The 16,281-nt window shown below is 37.6% G+C and overlaps 1 protein-coding gene across 15 annotated transcripts in view; it reads right to left on the reverse strand.

The window, feature by feature from the left end:
* The window catches only part of PTPN20 (protein tyrosine phosphatase non-receptor type 20), a 103,274-nt gene that overhangs the window by 31,161 nt on the left and 55,832 nt on the right, over positions 1-16,281 (reverse strand). For 8 of the 15 annotated variants that reach the window (XM_032266871.1, XM_032266873.1, XM_032266872.1 and 5 more), the window contains 2 exons: positions 12,845-12,999; positions 9,928-10,018 (listed from right to left, as the gene is read on the reverse strand). The exons of the other annotated variants lie outside the window; for them this stretch is intronic. In XM_032266871.1, coding sequence (XP_032122762.1) covers positions 9,928-10,018; positions 12,845-12,999 — 246 coding nt within the window. The remainder of the gene's footprint in view (positions 1-9,927; positions 10,019-12,844; positions 13,000-16,281) is intronic. 15 annotated transcript variants of the gene reach the window in all.

The raw sequence follows: 16,281 nt of genomic DNA on the forward strand, positions 1-16,281 counted from the left end.
GTTTTATAATAATATGCTTTGAAAAGCAGGGTTTTTTTTATTTGATGAAGTCCAATTTACTTTTTTTCTTTTACACTTTGAGGGGTTTCTGTCCTATTTAGGAAAAATTTGACAAACCCAAGGGCACTAACATTTTCTCTTAGGGTTTCCTTCAGAAGTTTTATGTCTTTAACTCTGTTAGGTCTATAATCGATTAATTTTTGTATAAGTTGTGAGGTGAGAATCAAAGTTCATTTTTGGTACAAGAATATGCAACTGACCAGACAATTTGTTGAAAGAGTATCCCTTCCTCATTATCTTGCATTTAATTTAGATATTCTCATCTCCCCTGTTCTTCTCACATGATCATATAGAGCATGCAATAAGAAATGTGTAAACATCCTCTCAAAAGTGAGAAGCCAACAGAAACCTAAGTCACTACTTTTATTAGTCCTGAGTGCGTCCCTGATAGACAGACAAGTAACAGAAAAAGTACTAGAACAGGAGTTGGAGAACCTGTGTGACTCGCTCTTTACTTAGCCTTTAAAACGATTTGCAAGTTGTGAAATAGTAAAGAAATGCAAGATATTGTCTTTATACCTAAAAATTCCCATACTTTTTTTTTTTTAAGTTCTGGGGTACATGTGCAGATCTTGCAGGATTGTTACACAGGTATACATACGCCATGGTGGTTTACTGCCTCCATCCCCCCATCATCTACATTAGGTAATTCTCCTAAAGTTATCCCTCCTCAAGCTCCCCACCCCTTGCTATCCATCCCCAAGCCCCCCACCCCACAACAGACCCAAGTGTGTGATGTTCCCCTCCCTGTGTCTATGGGTTCTCATTGTTCTACACCCACTTATGAGTGAGAAATGCCCTGTTTGGTTTTCTGCTCTTATGTCAGTTTGCTAAGAATGATGGTTTCCGGATTCATCCATGTCCCTACAAAGGACATGAACTCATCCTTTTTTATGGTTGCATATTATTTCATGGTATATATGTGCCACATTTTCTTTATCCAGTCTATCTTTGATGGACAATTGGGTTGGTTCCAAGTCTTTGCTATTGTAAACAGTGCCACAATGAACATACATGGGCATAGGTCTTTATAATAGATTGATTTATAACCCTTTGGGTATATATCCAGTAATGAGATTGTCGGGTCAAATGGTATTTCTATTTCTAGATCCTTGAGGAATAGCCACACCGTCTTCCACAATAGTTGAACTAATTTACACTCCCAACAGTGTAAAAGCATTCCTATTTTTCCACATCCTCTCCAGCCTCTGTTGTCTCCAAATTTTTTAATGATGGCCATTCTAGCTGGTGTGAGATGGTATCTCAATGTGGTTTACATTTGCATTTCTCTAATGATCAGTGATGATTAGCATTTTTTCATATGTTTGTTGGCCACATAAATGCCTTCTTTTGAAAAGTGTCTGTTCATATCTTTTGCCCACGTTTTGATGGGGTTGTTTGTTTCTTTCTTGTATATTTGTTCTAGTTCTTTGTAGATTCTGGATATTAGCCCTTTGTCAGATGGATAGATTGCAACAATTTTTTCCCATTCTGTTGGTTGCCAGTTCACTCTAATAACTGTTTCTTTTGCTGTGCAGAAGCTCTGGAGTTTAATTAGGTCCCACTTGTCTATTTTGCCTTTTGTTGCCAATGCTTTTGGTATTTTCGTCATGAAGTCCTTGCTTATGCCTATGTCCTGAATGGTTTACTACAATCAACTCTATGCACATAAACCAGTAAATCTAGAAAAAATGGATAAATTCCTGGACACTTACACCCTCTCAAGACTAAATCAGGAAGAAGTTGAAACCCTGAATAGAACAATACAAGGTCTGAAGTAGAGGCAGCAATTAACAGCCTACCAACCAAAAAAAGTCCAGGTCCAGATGGGTTCACAGCTGAATTCTACCAGACATATGAAGAGCAATTGGTACCATTCCTTCAGAAATTATTCCAAACAATACAAAAAGAGGGAATCCTCCCTAACTCATTTTATGAGACCAACATCATCCTGATATCAAAACCTGGCAGAGATACAACTAGAAAGGAAAATTTCAGGCCAACATCCATGATGAATATCGATGCAAAAATTGTCAATAAAATACTGGTAAACTGAATGCAACAACATATCAAAAAGCTTACCTATCACAATCAAGCTTCATTCCAGAGATGCAAGGCTGGTTCAACAGATGCAAATCTATAAATGTAATCCATCATATAAACAGAACCGAAGACAAAAACCACATGATCATCTCAATAGATGCAGAGAAGGCCTTTGACAAAATTCAACAGCCCGTTATGCTAAAAACTCTGAATTAAACTAGGTATCAATGGAACACATCCCAAAATAATAAAAGCTATTTATGACAAACCCACAACCAATATCATACTGAATGGGCAAAAACTGGAAGCACTCCCTTTGAAAACTGGCACTAGACAAAGGTGCCGTCTCTAACCACTCCTATTCAATATAGTATTGGAAGTTCTAGCCAGAGCAATTAGGCAAGAAAAAGAAATAAAGGGTATTCAATTAGGAAAAGAGGAAGTCAAATTGTCTCTATTTACAGATGACATGATTGTGTATTTAGAAGACCCCATCATCTCAGCCCAAAATCTCCTTAAGATGATAAGCAGCTTCAGCGAAGTCTCAGGATACAAAAATCAATGTGCAAAAATGACAAGCATTCCTATACACCAATAACAGACAGAGAGCCAAATCTTGAGCAAACTCCCATTCACAATTGCTACAAAGAGAATAAAATACCTAGGAATACAACTAACAAAGGACGTGAAGGACCTCTTCAAGGAGAACTACAAACCACTGCTCAAGGAAATAAGAGAAGACACAAACCGATGGAAAAACATTCCATGCCCATGGTTAGGAAGAATCAATATCATGAAAATGCCCATACTACCCAAAGTAATTTGTAGGTTCAATGCTATCCCCATGGAGCTACCATTGACCTTCTTCACAGAACTGGAGGAAACCACCTTAAACTTCATATGGAACCAAAAAAGAGCCCACATAGCCAAGAAAATCCTAAGTAAAAGGAACAAAGCTGGAGGCATCACACTACCTGACTTCAAACTATACTACAAGGCTACAATAATCAAAACAGCATGGTACTGGTACCAAGACAGAGATATGGACTTCATTTCTCTCTCTCTCTCTCTTTTTTTTTTTTTTAAATTAATCTGGCTAGTGGTCTATTTTGTTGATCTTTTCAAAAAACCAGCTCCTGGGTTTATTAGTTTTTGAAAGAGTTTTTGTGTCTCTATCTCCTCCAGTTCTGTCCTGATCTTATTTTTTGTCTTCTGCTAGCTTTTGAATTTGTTTGATCTTGCTCCTCTAGCTCTTTTAATTTTGATGATAGTGTCAATTTTAGATCTTTCCTCATTTCTCATGTGGTCATTTAGTGCTATAAATTTCCCTCTAGACACTGCATGTGTCTTTGTTCTCAATGGTTTTGAAGAACATTTTCCTTCATTTCATTTTTTATCCAGTAGTTATTCAGGAGCGGGTTGTTCAGTTTCCATGTAGTTGTGCAGTTTTGAGTGAGTTTCTTAATTCTGAGGTCTAATATGATTGCATTGTGGTCTGAGAGACTGCTTGCTATGATTTCTATTCTTTTCCATTTGCTGAGGAGTGATTTACTTACAATTATGTGGTCAATTTTAGATTAAGTGTGATGTGGTGCTGAGAAGAATGTATATTTTGTGGCTTTGGCATCAAGAGTTCTGTAGATGTCTATCAGGTCTGCTTGGTCCAGATGTGAGTTCAAGTCCTGTACATCCTTGTTAATTTTCTGTCTCATTGATCTGTCTAATATTGACAGTGGAGTGTTAAAGTCTCCCACTATTGTTATATGGGAGCCTAAGTCTCTTTGTAGGTTGTTAAGAACTTGCTTTATGTATCTGGGTGCTCCTGTACTGGGTGCATAAATATTTAGGATAGTCAGCTTTTCTTGTTGCATTGATCCTTTTACCATGATGTAATGACGTTCTTTGTCTCTTTTGATCTTTGTTGGTTTAAAGTCCATTTTGTCAGAGACTAGGATTGTAACCCCAGGTTTTTTTTTCTCTCTCCATTTGCTTGGTAAATCTTTCTCCATCCCTTGATTTTGAGTCTATGTGTGTCTTTGCACATGAAACGGGTCTCCTGAATACAGAACACCGATGGGTCTTGACTTTTTATCCAATTTGCCAGTCTGTGTCTTTTGATTGGGGCATTTAGCTCATTTATATTTAAGGTTCATATTATATGTGAGTTTGACCCTGCCATTTTGATACTAGCTGGTTGTTTTGTCCATTAGTTGACATAGTTTCTTCACTGTGTCAATGGTCTTTACCATTTGGTATGTTTTTGCAGTGGCTGGTACTGGTTGTTCCTTTCCATGTTTAGTGCTTCCTTCAGGAGCTCTTGCAAGGCAGGCCTAGTGGTGATGAAATCTCTCAGCAATTGCATGTCTGTAAAGGATTTTCTTTCTCTTTCACTTATGAAGCTTACTTTGGCTTATGAAATTCTGGGTTGAAAGTTCTTTTCTTTAAGGATGTTGAATATTGACCCCCACTCTCTTCTGGCTTGTAGGGTTTCTGCTGAGAGATCTGCTGTGAGTCTGATGGGCTTCCCTTTGTGGGTAACCCAATCTTTCTCTCTGGCTGCATTTTCTTCCTTCATTTCAACCCTGGTGAATCTGACAATTATGTGCCTTGGGGTTGCTCTTCTTGAGGAATATCTTTGTGGCGTTCTCTATATCTCCTGGATTTGAATGTTGGCCTGCCTTGCTAGGTTGGGGAAGTTCTCCTGGATAATATCCTGAAGAGTGTTTTCCAGCTTAGATTTATTCTCCCTGTCACATTCAGGTACACCAATCAACTGTAGATCAGGTTTTTCACATAATCCCATATTTCTTAGAGGTTTTGTTCATTTCTTTTACTCTTTTTTCTCTAATCTTGCCTTCTCATTTTTTTTCACTGAGTTGGTCTTCAATCTCTGATATCCTTTCTTCTGCTTGATCAATTCAGCTATTAAAACTTGTGTATGCTTTGCAAAGATCTTGTGCTGTGTTTTTCAGCTCCATCAAATCGGTTATGTTCTTCTCTAAGCTGGTTATTCTCGTTAGCATTTTCTCTAACCTTTTTTCAAGGTTCTTGGTTTCTTTGCATTGGGTTAGAACATGTTCCTTTAGTTCAGAGAAATTTATTACCCACATTCTGAAGCCTGCTTCTTCCAATTCATCAAACTCATTCTCCATCCAGTTTTGTTCCCTTGCTGGTGAGGGATTGTGATCCCCTGGAGGAGGAGAGACGCTCTGGTTTTTGGTGATTTCATCCTTTCTTCATTGGTTTGTTCCCTTCTTCATGGATTTATCTACCTTTGGTCTTTGAAATTGGTGGCTTTTGGATGGAGTCTCTGAGTGGAGGTCCTTTCTGTTGATGTTGAGGCTATTTCTTTCTGTTTTTTCGTTTTTCTTCTAACAGTCAGGCCTCTCTGCTGCTAGGCTGCTGGAGGTTCACTCCAGACCATGCTTGCCTGGGAATTACCCATGGGGGCTGCAGAACGGTAAAGGTTTCTGCCTGTTCTTTCTTCTGGTATCTTTGTCCCAGAAGGCTACCCACCAGATGTCAGCCAGAGCTCTCCTTTATGACATTCCTCTTTGAATATATCAAGGTCAGGGAGCCGCTACAGGAGGCAGTCTGTCCCTTATCAGAGCTCAAGTGCTGTGCTGGGAGCTCTGTTATCCATTGTCCTGTTCAGAGCTGCTGGGTAGGGATATTTAAGTCTGCTGCAGTGGAACTCACAACCGCCTCTTTTCCCAGGTGCTTTGTTCTGGGAAGGTGGGGCTTTATTTATAAGTCCCTGATGTGCTACTGCCTTTTTACAGAGATGCCCTGCCAAGCAAGGAGGGAGTTTAGTTACAGTCTGCCTGCAGAGGTGTTGCTGGGCTGCTGCAGGCTCTGTCCAGTTGCTGTGTAAATGTTTGTTTATACAGGTAAGTTTAGAACTGCCTCAGTAATGGTGGGCTGCCTCAGTAATGGTGGGCTGCCTCAGTAATGGCAGATTGCCTCAGTAATGGCGGGCTGCCTCAGTAATGGCGGGCTGCCTCGATAATGGCAGGCTGCCTCAGTAATGGTGGACTGCCTTGGTAATGGAGGAATGGAGGATGGCCTTCCCCCAGGGAGCTCAACAGTCCTGGGTCGAGCTCAAACTGCTGCATTGGCTGCAAAACTCTCAAGCCAGCACGTTTCATATTGCTGCTCTTTGTCAGGGTGGAACCCGCCTAGCCAGATCACCTGGCTCCCTGCCTTCAGTTCCCTCTTTTTCAGGAAAATGTGCAGTTCTGTCTCACAGGTGTTCCAAGTGCCAGTTAAAATGGCCACCCAGATTTGTGCAGGTTTTTGTGCTGGATACCCATGGCACTTGTCAGCTGGTGTGAATCTCCTGGTCTGTGGGCTGTAAAAACCATGGGAGAAGTGCAGTATCTGAACCGGAGTTGCCAGAAAAGCCCCAATAGGCTCCGTTGTGTAGTAGAGGGTTTCCTCTGGTCCGCTGCACTTCCCATGTGAGGCAGCACCCCACCCTGCCTTGGCTTTCCCTCCTTGGGCTACACACACTGTCCAACCAGCCCCATTGAGATGCACCTAGTACCTCTGTTGGAAATGCAGCAATCACTCACCCTCTGCATCACTCTCATTGGGAACTATGCTCCGGAGCTATTCCTATTTGGCCATCTTGGCAGAGCCAGCCTAAAAATTCCTATACTATATAATAAAGGCCATTTTTGCTTTGCATGATAGTGCAGGGCCATAAATATGACCATGCAAGGTGAAACCATACAAAAAGAACTTTAAAATCAATAGGAAATATTATTGTTTCATGGTCTTTAAAACTTCTTGTGAAAGCATTTAAAACTCACTTTTTGCTGGCTATAAATATATAGAGAAGCAAAAAAATAGCAGGGCTAATATTTATTTACAACATTGTAATTTAAAAATTAAAAGTGTTGGAAATTAAAGCATTTAATATGTTAAAACAAAACAAACTTTCTAAGAGTAGCTTGAACAGTGTTTGCCTCTTCTTTTCGTTGTATAACTTACAATACAGAGTGAGCATGTTTTCTAGGCTAACTTCTAAGTTTGGATCAGTTTCCACCTGTTATCTTTGGCATTTATATTGTTGTGAAATAGCTTCAAATTTTCTTTAATGTGAAGTTTTTTGCCATCATTGCTTCCTCTAGGTTGCCTTTATCCTTTTCATCACAACCGCTTTGCTCGTTCCTATCAGTAAATTCCTTTTCCACAGGTGCTGTGGGCTGCAGCTCCACAGTCTCTTGAGCAGTAGTAGCGTCAGCACGTCCCTGGTCAGCCAGTTTTTCTACAATTCCATTCAAATTTTATTCCCAACATTATCACTTTTTGTTTCTTTACTGCAGTTTCATCTCTATCAGCCAATTCTCTCTCTTGATTATACATTTTGGTAAAAGGTCATATGAGTTTACTATTGAGAGACAAGGAGACAACACTGGTTGTGTCTCAAACCACATGCTTTGCTGTGTGTGAACTGAATAATAGGCTCACAGTTACCTATCACTGACATATTTTGAAACAAGTAACATTTATTAGTCACTGGTCATGATGCACATCTGTTATTTACATAGGGAGTTGTGGATTGAAGTGCTAGCAAAGACGCTTATTACTTTAGGCAGTTACTTGCAGTGAATATATTGTGGTAAATAAAATGTGAATTGTATTGTTGTAGGACTGGTGTTATTTAGCTCAACACAGTAACCTATATTTGTACATATTAGGACCATGTAAAGTGAAGACTGTCTGTATTTGCAGTGTTCGAAGGTGTGTGAATTCATCCATTTAGTGCTCTCAGCATTTGAAGGTGACAAATAAATTACACCTCTGGCTTTCTTGATGTGAGTCTTCAGGAACCTCTTCTATAAAGCCAAGAAATGTGTGGTTAAAAAAACCAAAGAGCTTTCTATAATGGCCATTTAAGTTGGCTGTGTGTTAGATTAGATTATACTGTGTTATGAGGTAGATATACAAATGGACCTTTAAATAGAATATGGTTGAATTACAGTTTATTTGCTTTTATGAAAACCAGAAAGTTTTACATAAGTTCCCTTACTTTAATGATTTAACTTTATTTTTTATTATCTTTGAATTTCTTAGTTGTAACTCTTTTGATACCCAGAATAAAGACTTCAAGTCAGATCAAATATAATGTGTACCCTCTATTGTTAAATGAGCTTCTTACAATCCCAAGAGGCTCATTTTAAAAGCCTGTTTGCTTTCAGTCTCCTTGGGGGTTAACTGCACATGCAGGAATAGAAATTATTTGGACCTTTGACTACTTGGAGGAGCAACAAATTATTAGCATTATTTATTAAAATATCTAATCATGGTTCATTATTCTGATTTCAGAAGTATTCATCAATGCACATCTCCACATTCTCCCCACAGAAAATAACAGAATAAATTATTTGAACCATGTTGGAAAGGTATTTATTGTTTTTTAAATCATAAAGTTATTTTTGATTTTAACAAACCAGCTAACCATGAAGGTATTTATCTAATGACAGCAGTTACTGTGTTCCACTCTGGTTTTTATAAAAACTATCTCAAGTCTAGTAGGAGAAACAGAAATGAAAATAATTAAAATATGGTTTGTAGTCGGGGAGAGTGGTTACCAGATGCTATGAGACTACTGGAAAAACACTAAACCTAGCTTTGAGGAAAATAAACCTAGTGGAGCTAGCTAAGAAAGACAGCAGTAACTACCTCAGCAAAGAAGGGAGGATAAGTAGTTCTTTCAAGAACTGTAGGTAAAGAGGCATGAAAACCAACAAATAAATAATTATGAATTCTAGATACCAAAAGAAGTTCTGTGGGAGAGCTGAGGCTAGAGAGACAAACAGGTGAAATTCGTATGCCATGTTATGGAATTGTACCATGACAGTAACAGAGCCAAGAAAGAGATTTGAAAGAACAGGTACATGTTCTGATCCGAATTTTAAGAAAATAATTTCAGCAGCTTTTGTGAATGATCAGAAAGGGAGGCAGTAAAGAAGACAGTAGTCAGCTGAGAGGTAAAATGGGCTCAGTCTAAGTCAGCAGCAGTGGGAGTTGAGAGACTGGGGAGGCCTCTGGAGGTATTATGGAGGTAGAATCAACTGACTCCCTGTTTTCTGGTTTTAACTTGGTGATTACGTAAGATATTGAATAAGAAGAGGGTTAAGTTGGAGGAATAAAATGGTAAATTTAGTTTTCAAAAACTTTGACATTGAAAGAAATGTAAGTCATGAAATGAGATTTCCTGCCTAAGATTAAAATTGCATTGTTGCATTTTGATTCTGCTCTTTGAATGGCCTGAGATGAATAACTCCTGAGAGTAACTGAGTGGGAAGACAGAAGGTGCCACTACCCTCCCATCCAACACAGGGAGGCAATGTTAGGGCCCTGTGGAGACAATCGAAAGGCAGCTTCCTGTTGGAGATTAGATTAATAGCTTTATTGTCCAGGACGAAGGAAGCAAATAGCTCTTTTTCTGTGTCTAAACAAAATAGTCAGGGAAGGTGGTTAGGGCTTCGGGTACCAAAACTGGCGTATGACTCAGACTATTGCATTTTATGTTTTGGATGGTTCATGCTTTGAGAAGCAGCAATATATGAGAACAAGGCTGAAGGAGTGCTGTAAATGACCCTGTGACAGTGGCTGAAGGATATACCAGAAATAGAGGAACTGACTCTCATATCTAGCATATATCTTAGAATACATCCAGGTCACCCACTGCTATGTACCAGAACTCTTCATCATGGTCACAGGCCAAAATGTCTCATACAAAAAACCATACAGAGCCCTTTTCACTTTTTCTAAATGTAAACAGGAAAATAATCAAAACCATTTTTAGCTTACATGGAAGAATATCTCGGTATCTGTTTTTTGCTCTGTTGCGTGGATGATTCCCAGAGTTGAACTCACCAGGCAGATTCTTAAGTTCTAAAGCCTTTAAAAGGTAATAAATAAATAAATAAATAAATAAGTTGTATATTTACTACAACCAATTAAAAAGAAAAGATCTGCCTTTGTTTAGTGCTCATGATCCTAAACCCCTATATGACATGACCTGCTATTTAATGTATTTTATAATAAGTGAAGTTAGATCCCCATTTAAAAAGTTCTATATAAAATATCTCAAGTTTCAGATGCTAGGCAATAAGTTACTTAATAAGAAAATGTTAAACTTTATGGAGATCCTTTCCACTTGAACTTCATTTTGTTCTTCTTTCATAAAAAAAAAAAAAATACAGACTATTCACTTCTGAGAACCTACCCACAGATCTATCACTTTGCAAACAAAAATAACAAAATAACAGCAACAAAAACATATAAACAAAAAATTAATACAAACAGTCTCACAATTTACCCTTACCCTTCGAAGAAATTATAGTTAGGACCCTAAGAATCCTGCCTTTCAAAAAATTTCTTTACCAGGTGTGAATTCAACAAACGCTTACTGAGGATTTAATAGGTACCTGGCCCTGTTTCAGATACTGGAATACAAAGAAGAATTTTAATGACCTTGTCCTTCAGGAGTGAACATAGTAGTTAGAGGACATGTAATTAAATACCATGTAACCAATGTACAGAGACACTAGTATAAATGACAGCACTAGATTGTACCTAAAAGTCAAGAAGAAAAGCTCCTAGCTGGGCGTGGGGGTTCACACCTGTAATCTCAGCACTTTGGGAAGCTGAGGTGGGGGAATCACCTGAGGTTGGGAGCTCAAGACCAGCCTGACCAACATTGAGAAGCCCCATCTCTACTAAAAATACAAAAAAATTAGCTGGATATTGTGGCGCATGCCTGTAAACCCAGCTACTTGGGAGGCTGAGGCAAGAGAATTGCTTGAACCTGGAAGGTGGAGGTTGTGGTCAGTCGATATCATGCCATTGCACTCCAGCCTGGGAAACAAAAGTGAAACTATCTCGAAAAAAAAAAAAAAAAGAACAAGAAGAAAGCTCCTAAAGGGGAATTAGCCCTTGAACTAGGCCTTAGAGAGTCACCAGAAGTTAGCATATGAAAAGCAGTGTGTATGTAGAAGGAAAGAGGAGAGAAGGTGAAGGGGTAGAAATAATGGAGGCATACACGTCCCTTTGGGAAATTGTGACTAACATTGTAATAAGAACACAGAGCACATGATCTAGCCCAAAAAAACTATAAACAATCTTGTTTCATATATAAATGAAATTAGGAGATAGCTAGTCTTACTCTCTTAGAATATTTGTGGAGAAAGTCTGAGAATCTATACATTTTCAAAGCTCTTGGGTAACTCTTGTGTAGCCAACCTAGCAACCACTGCCATGGGTAACAAGGAGGATGTGAAGGTTTTAAGTAGTATGAGAAAATGATCAAGTCTGTATGAAAACCAATTCTAAAATTAATATGAAAGAAATCTATGGGAAGAATGAGAAAAATTTCATAAACGAATAATGATGGGAGATGAGTCTTATTAGATGTGAAAAGATAATATGAAGCTATGCTAATTAAAAGAATAATACCAATAAAGGAATAAGAAAATCAGTAAAAAAAAGTCCAAAAATAAATTAAAATATATGTAGGGCTCTAGTATATGATAAAAGCGGCATTTTACATCACTTGAGAGAAATCCCAGGAGGATCTTGGGACAACTGGTTAGCTATACAATGCTGGGTCCCTATCAAACATCTTATATCAAATTAAATTCTAGCTGCATCACATCAAAGATTTAAATGCTTAAAAAATCATAAAAGTACTAGCAAAAACATGAAACAATTATTGCAATACCAGAGTAAAAGAAGCATTCCTAAAAAGCACAGAAAGCCCCAAATCCAGAACGCCAAAAGAGAAGATTGCCATATCTGACCACTAAAAATCGGCTATTTCTTCATGGTAAATACACATGCTTGTGCACATGCATGTGCACCTGTGTGTAACATAAATGACAGCAGAAAAAACACATGTAAGACACACAAAGGGATAATTTTTTCCTTAAAGAGTTAGTAATCAATAAGGAAAAAAATAGAAAATGGAGCAAAGAATTGAAACTATCAGTTCACTGAAAACATAAAAGGTTTAAAAACATATGGAAAGATATTCTTTTGTTGTCAAATAAATACCAATTAAATAATCAATAAGAATGTGTCACTTAAGAGATGAGAAAAGATCCAAGCAATTGATAGCCCAAAATATTAATATTATCTTTCTAGAAATTTGTTCTAAAAACATTTACATAGGTATGCATACAGTATATGAAGAGAGATGGCTGCTGTTCATAACAGCAAAGACCAGAACAATCTAAACGTCCAATGTTCTAAGTGTTGCATCGTAGTTAATTATATGGATAACTACCTTAATTTCAGAAATTAAATATTATAAGTACCTCAATTTTGGAAATCAAGGTACTTATCCATATAACTACCATGCAATACTTAAAAAAAAATGAGATACTGCTATATGTGCTGATAATATATTTGGAAATTGTATCTAGGTGGAAAACAAATTTAAGGATGTAAAGTACATTCCAACAATTTTCTTTAAAAGTTTACATGACAAAATGAATAGTGTAAAGGGGCCCTAGAAAGTCACGAGAAAAAAAGAGAGACTTTCTATTTTATGCCCTTTTATACTATTTGGCTTTTTTTTAAATTTTACCATGTACGTCTATTACCTTAAAATATATATAATATTTAAAAACAATGTACTTAAACCAAATAAAAAAAGAAAAGAAGCCCCCTGGCAATTATGCAAAAAAAGAAATCACATATGGACTTTTGTTAAGAAAATATTTACCATAAACTCCTCCTGCATGATAGCAAATGCTGCTGTTTTTTTCTCAAGCATTTTCAAACAATCCTTGATGGCTGACTGCTCATGTAAATTGAATATTAATGGCCGAATCTGAGCCAACTGATCTAGTTCCCCTTCAGAAACAATTTTGTGTGTATCTAAAGAAGAGAAAAATTCACATCTGTAAGTTACTGGTATATTTGTGAAGGGAGATTTTATTTTTGTTTCTGTTTCTCTTAAAGGCTCAGCATTTAAGGGTGAATGGAAGTTTGTTTTTCCACGTGTGAAGAATCTATTACTTTGAAAGAGGCTTCCTTTGAAAAAATCATGGCAATGTACACCTTGAAATTAAACAAAATCCACTGTCCTTGGAGAAAACTGTTCAGTGGTACAAACACAACGAATGCTGTGGTTTGAGAAGTGTTCTGTTTTATAATGTGAATTGGACAGTTATGCCAAGGCAAGAATGTACAAGGCTTGGATTAGGAAAAAGAGAGAACTTTTGCCCTCCCTGGGAACAAACTTTTGGAAGTTCCTAGAGTCTGAGATGTAAGGATGCAGAGAGTCCACATCTTGTTTCATTACTCTGAAACAGACTGAACACAAACACATACACACCAAGGATGGAGAGGATCTATGCAAGGTAATTAATAAGACTGAATAATAAATATTTACGGATACTTGTAACCAATATTAGAAATAACATTCTATTAATATTTAATAGCACACCTTAAAATATATAAAATATTTAAAAACAATGTACTTAAACCAAATAAAAAAAGAAAGGAAACCCCCTGGCAATGATGTAAAAAAAGAAATCACATATGGACCTTTTATTTTTTTAAATTATGATCTTTTAGGTCATGTTGACAGTCAAGTTTCCAAATATCTAAAATTTTATACATCATCTCCACTGGCCAAAATGCAATAAATCTAGGAGTCAATAGTTAAAGCATATTTTAAAAGTTTCAAAATTTTGAGATAAGATGTTCAAGTAAAGTTCTCATAATCTCTTTGCAAAGCCAAATAATGTGAACAAAATTCAAGTTAATACCAGCAAAAAGATATATAAAAAACAATACAGAAAAAGAAAGAGATGGAAATTTCTAACAATCTGCACATTCCTGGGAAGCACATCTTATCTTGGAACGCCACTGTATCCAGAGGCTCTTTGTAGGGTTGAAAGTGAGGGCTGTTGGTTGGGACAGACAGGCACAGAAATCCTAAAATTTCTCACGAATATCCCAAACCTTAGTATGAGAGGAGGTCTAAGCAGGCTAGAAGGAGAGATAAAACTCCCCAAGAGTAGAAGCCATTTTGATCATCTTTGATCTCCAACAGAAAACCCCTTAGACTTTCCCACTGTGTTTCACCTTTGCTAGAGCAAAAGCTGGAGAAGGCAGAGAGAAAAAACAATGAAAATGTAGAAGACTGTAACAAACACTGGCATTGACTCCCCAACACTGATTCTATCCCTATGGTTAGTTAAAGCCATTTGTGATCATTCTGCAGTAAGATCTTTCCAGTGAATAATTCAGAAATAGGTAGGTGATTTGCGTCAGCTATAGAAATAGGCAGGTCTTGCAAAAAAGAGAAGCAAACCTCTCTTCTACCCTCATCCCTCTGTACAGACGTAAAGAAGCATAAGGCCCTAATTATCATAGGCTGCCCTCTTATGGCCATAAAAGGAAGAAGTATAGCAAACGTGAAAAACATAAAGAACCTACGTTCTTGATGACATCAGCAATTGATCAGAACCTGGAATCATTCCAGCCAGTTTACAGAAAGTGATTTGATCTAGCTATTTGGTGCTGGTATCACCATTGGGTGGGCCTGAAGAGAAGATGCCTCTCTCATGATCAAAGAACAACACTGCATAATGGTCTGCCAAGAAAAGTTCTGTCTTTGTCACAATGAGGAAACTGAGAAAGTTGGAGACCATTTTTTCTAGCCACTGGCTCCTGAATGACACCACATGAGCAACAATGGAGAATTAAGAAAGTTACTACCGTAACTGTTGGCTCTAGTAACACATCACCTTAGCTATGATGAGGACCAGGAATGCCAAGCCTGCTATGACGCATAGCAACAAAATGGATGCCTCTCTACACATATACATCTTGGCTAAGTGCATATGATTGGTCAAGCCCAAATAAGCTACCAGGAGGTCTTGGAAAAAGTAATTTTTCATTTTTCTGCCTGGGCCATACAGGAAGGTACACTAGGAGAAGGGTATGATTGATGTTGAGTAAGGGCATGTATGATACGTGGTTAACATTTTAGCCATGCCACGCCCTTTGAGCTTCCTGCTCCTTGGCCCCCACCCGTTCAGCACACTTATCATTGTCCTCAGGCAAAATGCAGCCCTCCAAAATGTAGTTTATAAGGGAAGGTAATCAGATCCAAATAAAAATGGAAATCAAGAAGAATTCATTCCTGCTCAATCAACAAAATTAAAGAGATACACAAAGTTATACATGTTCATAACAAAATGGAATAAAACGTGAAACACAGAAAAATAATAATACAACATAGGATACAGAATAATTTTTAAAATCTATTCTAAAATGGAAGATAAGCTTAAAAAAGAAAATTCACTGTGTATGCAACATCTGTCAAAAGAATAAGAGAATAAATTATTTTAAATAAGAGTTCATAAGGAGATAAGAAAACAATAAAATAAGGTAAAAAAAATAGTTTGTAAACCTAAGATAATAAAGCTCAAAAGTACATAATTATAGTAATAATTTATAATCAAACTCTGCAAGAAACAAAGCAGACAGTTGAAAATCAACTTATTGACACAGGACAAAGGCATGTGTAGATATATTAATGAAGAGAAGAAAGGTTTAAAAACAAACAATAAAAGCTAATGCAAGTGAGAACCTCATCAGAGGTTCAGGAGAAAAGTTAGAGACAGGGTGAGGAACTTGAGAAAAACTCCTTTATGGGGCAAGCTTAGGGAGTGAAAAAAACAGCATCCACAGGAATGGCACAAAGCATGCCCAGAATGTGTTCTCCTATTTCCCTAATGGACCAAAAGCATAAGAATCTGGGAAAAGGCATGAAACCCTGTCACCCTCGAGGCACAAGTGAAGACTCATTAACACTGGGGTAGGGAAGAGAGAAAAGCGTCCTGGACCCAGATCATAAGATATTCCCTACTCCTGCAGAATGGACAGAATAACAAAGCAGGTACCATCTGAGGCCTTCCTAAGACTGAGGCTGAACAAGGACATCAGAGAATGTTGCCCCAAACCAGGTTGAGAAGCAAAGTAATTTATAAATAAGAGCTCTCTACTGCTGGGAATAAGACAAGATTATGGAGAGGACCTTCTCTGAGGCGCATGTACATGGGAATACCTAAAGCAGAGGGTGGAGTAAATACTGAAGCAAATCCTCTATATGCAAGGTAACACTGGAGGAATTTAAAGTTGGTG

Source organism: Sapajus apella, unplaced genomic scaffold, assembly GCF_009761245.1.
Source record: "Sapajus apella isolate SASKATOON/1434 unplaced genomic scaffold, GSC_monkey_1.0 scaffold161, whole genome shotgun sequence".
Classification (NCBI taxonomy): Eukaryota; Metazoa; Chordata; class Mammalia; order Primates; family Cebidae; genus Sapajus; species Sapajus apella.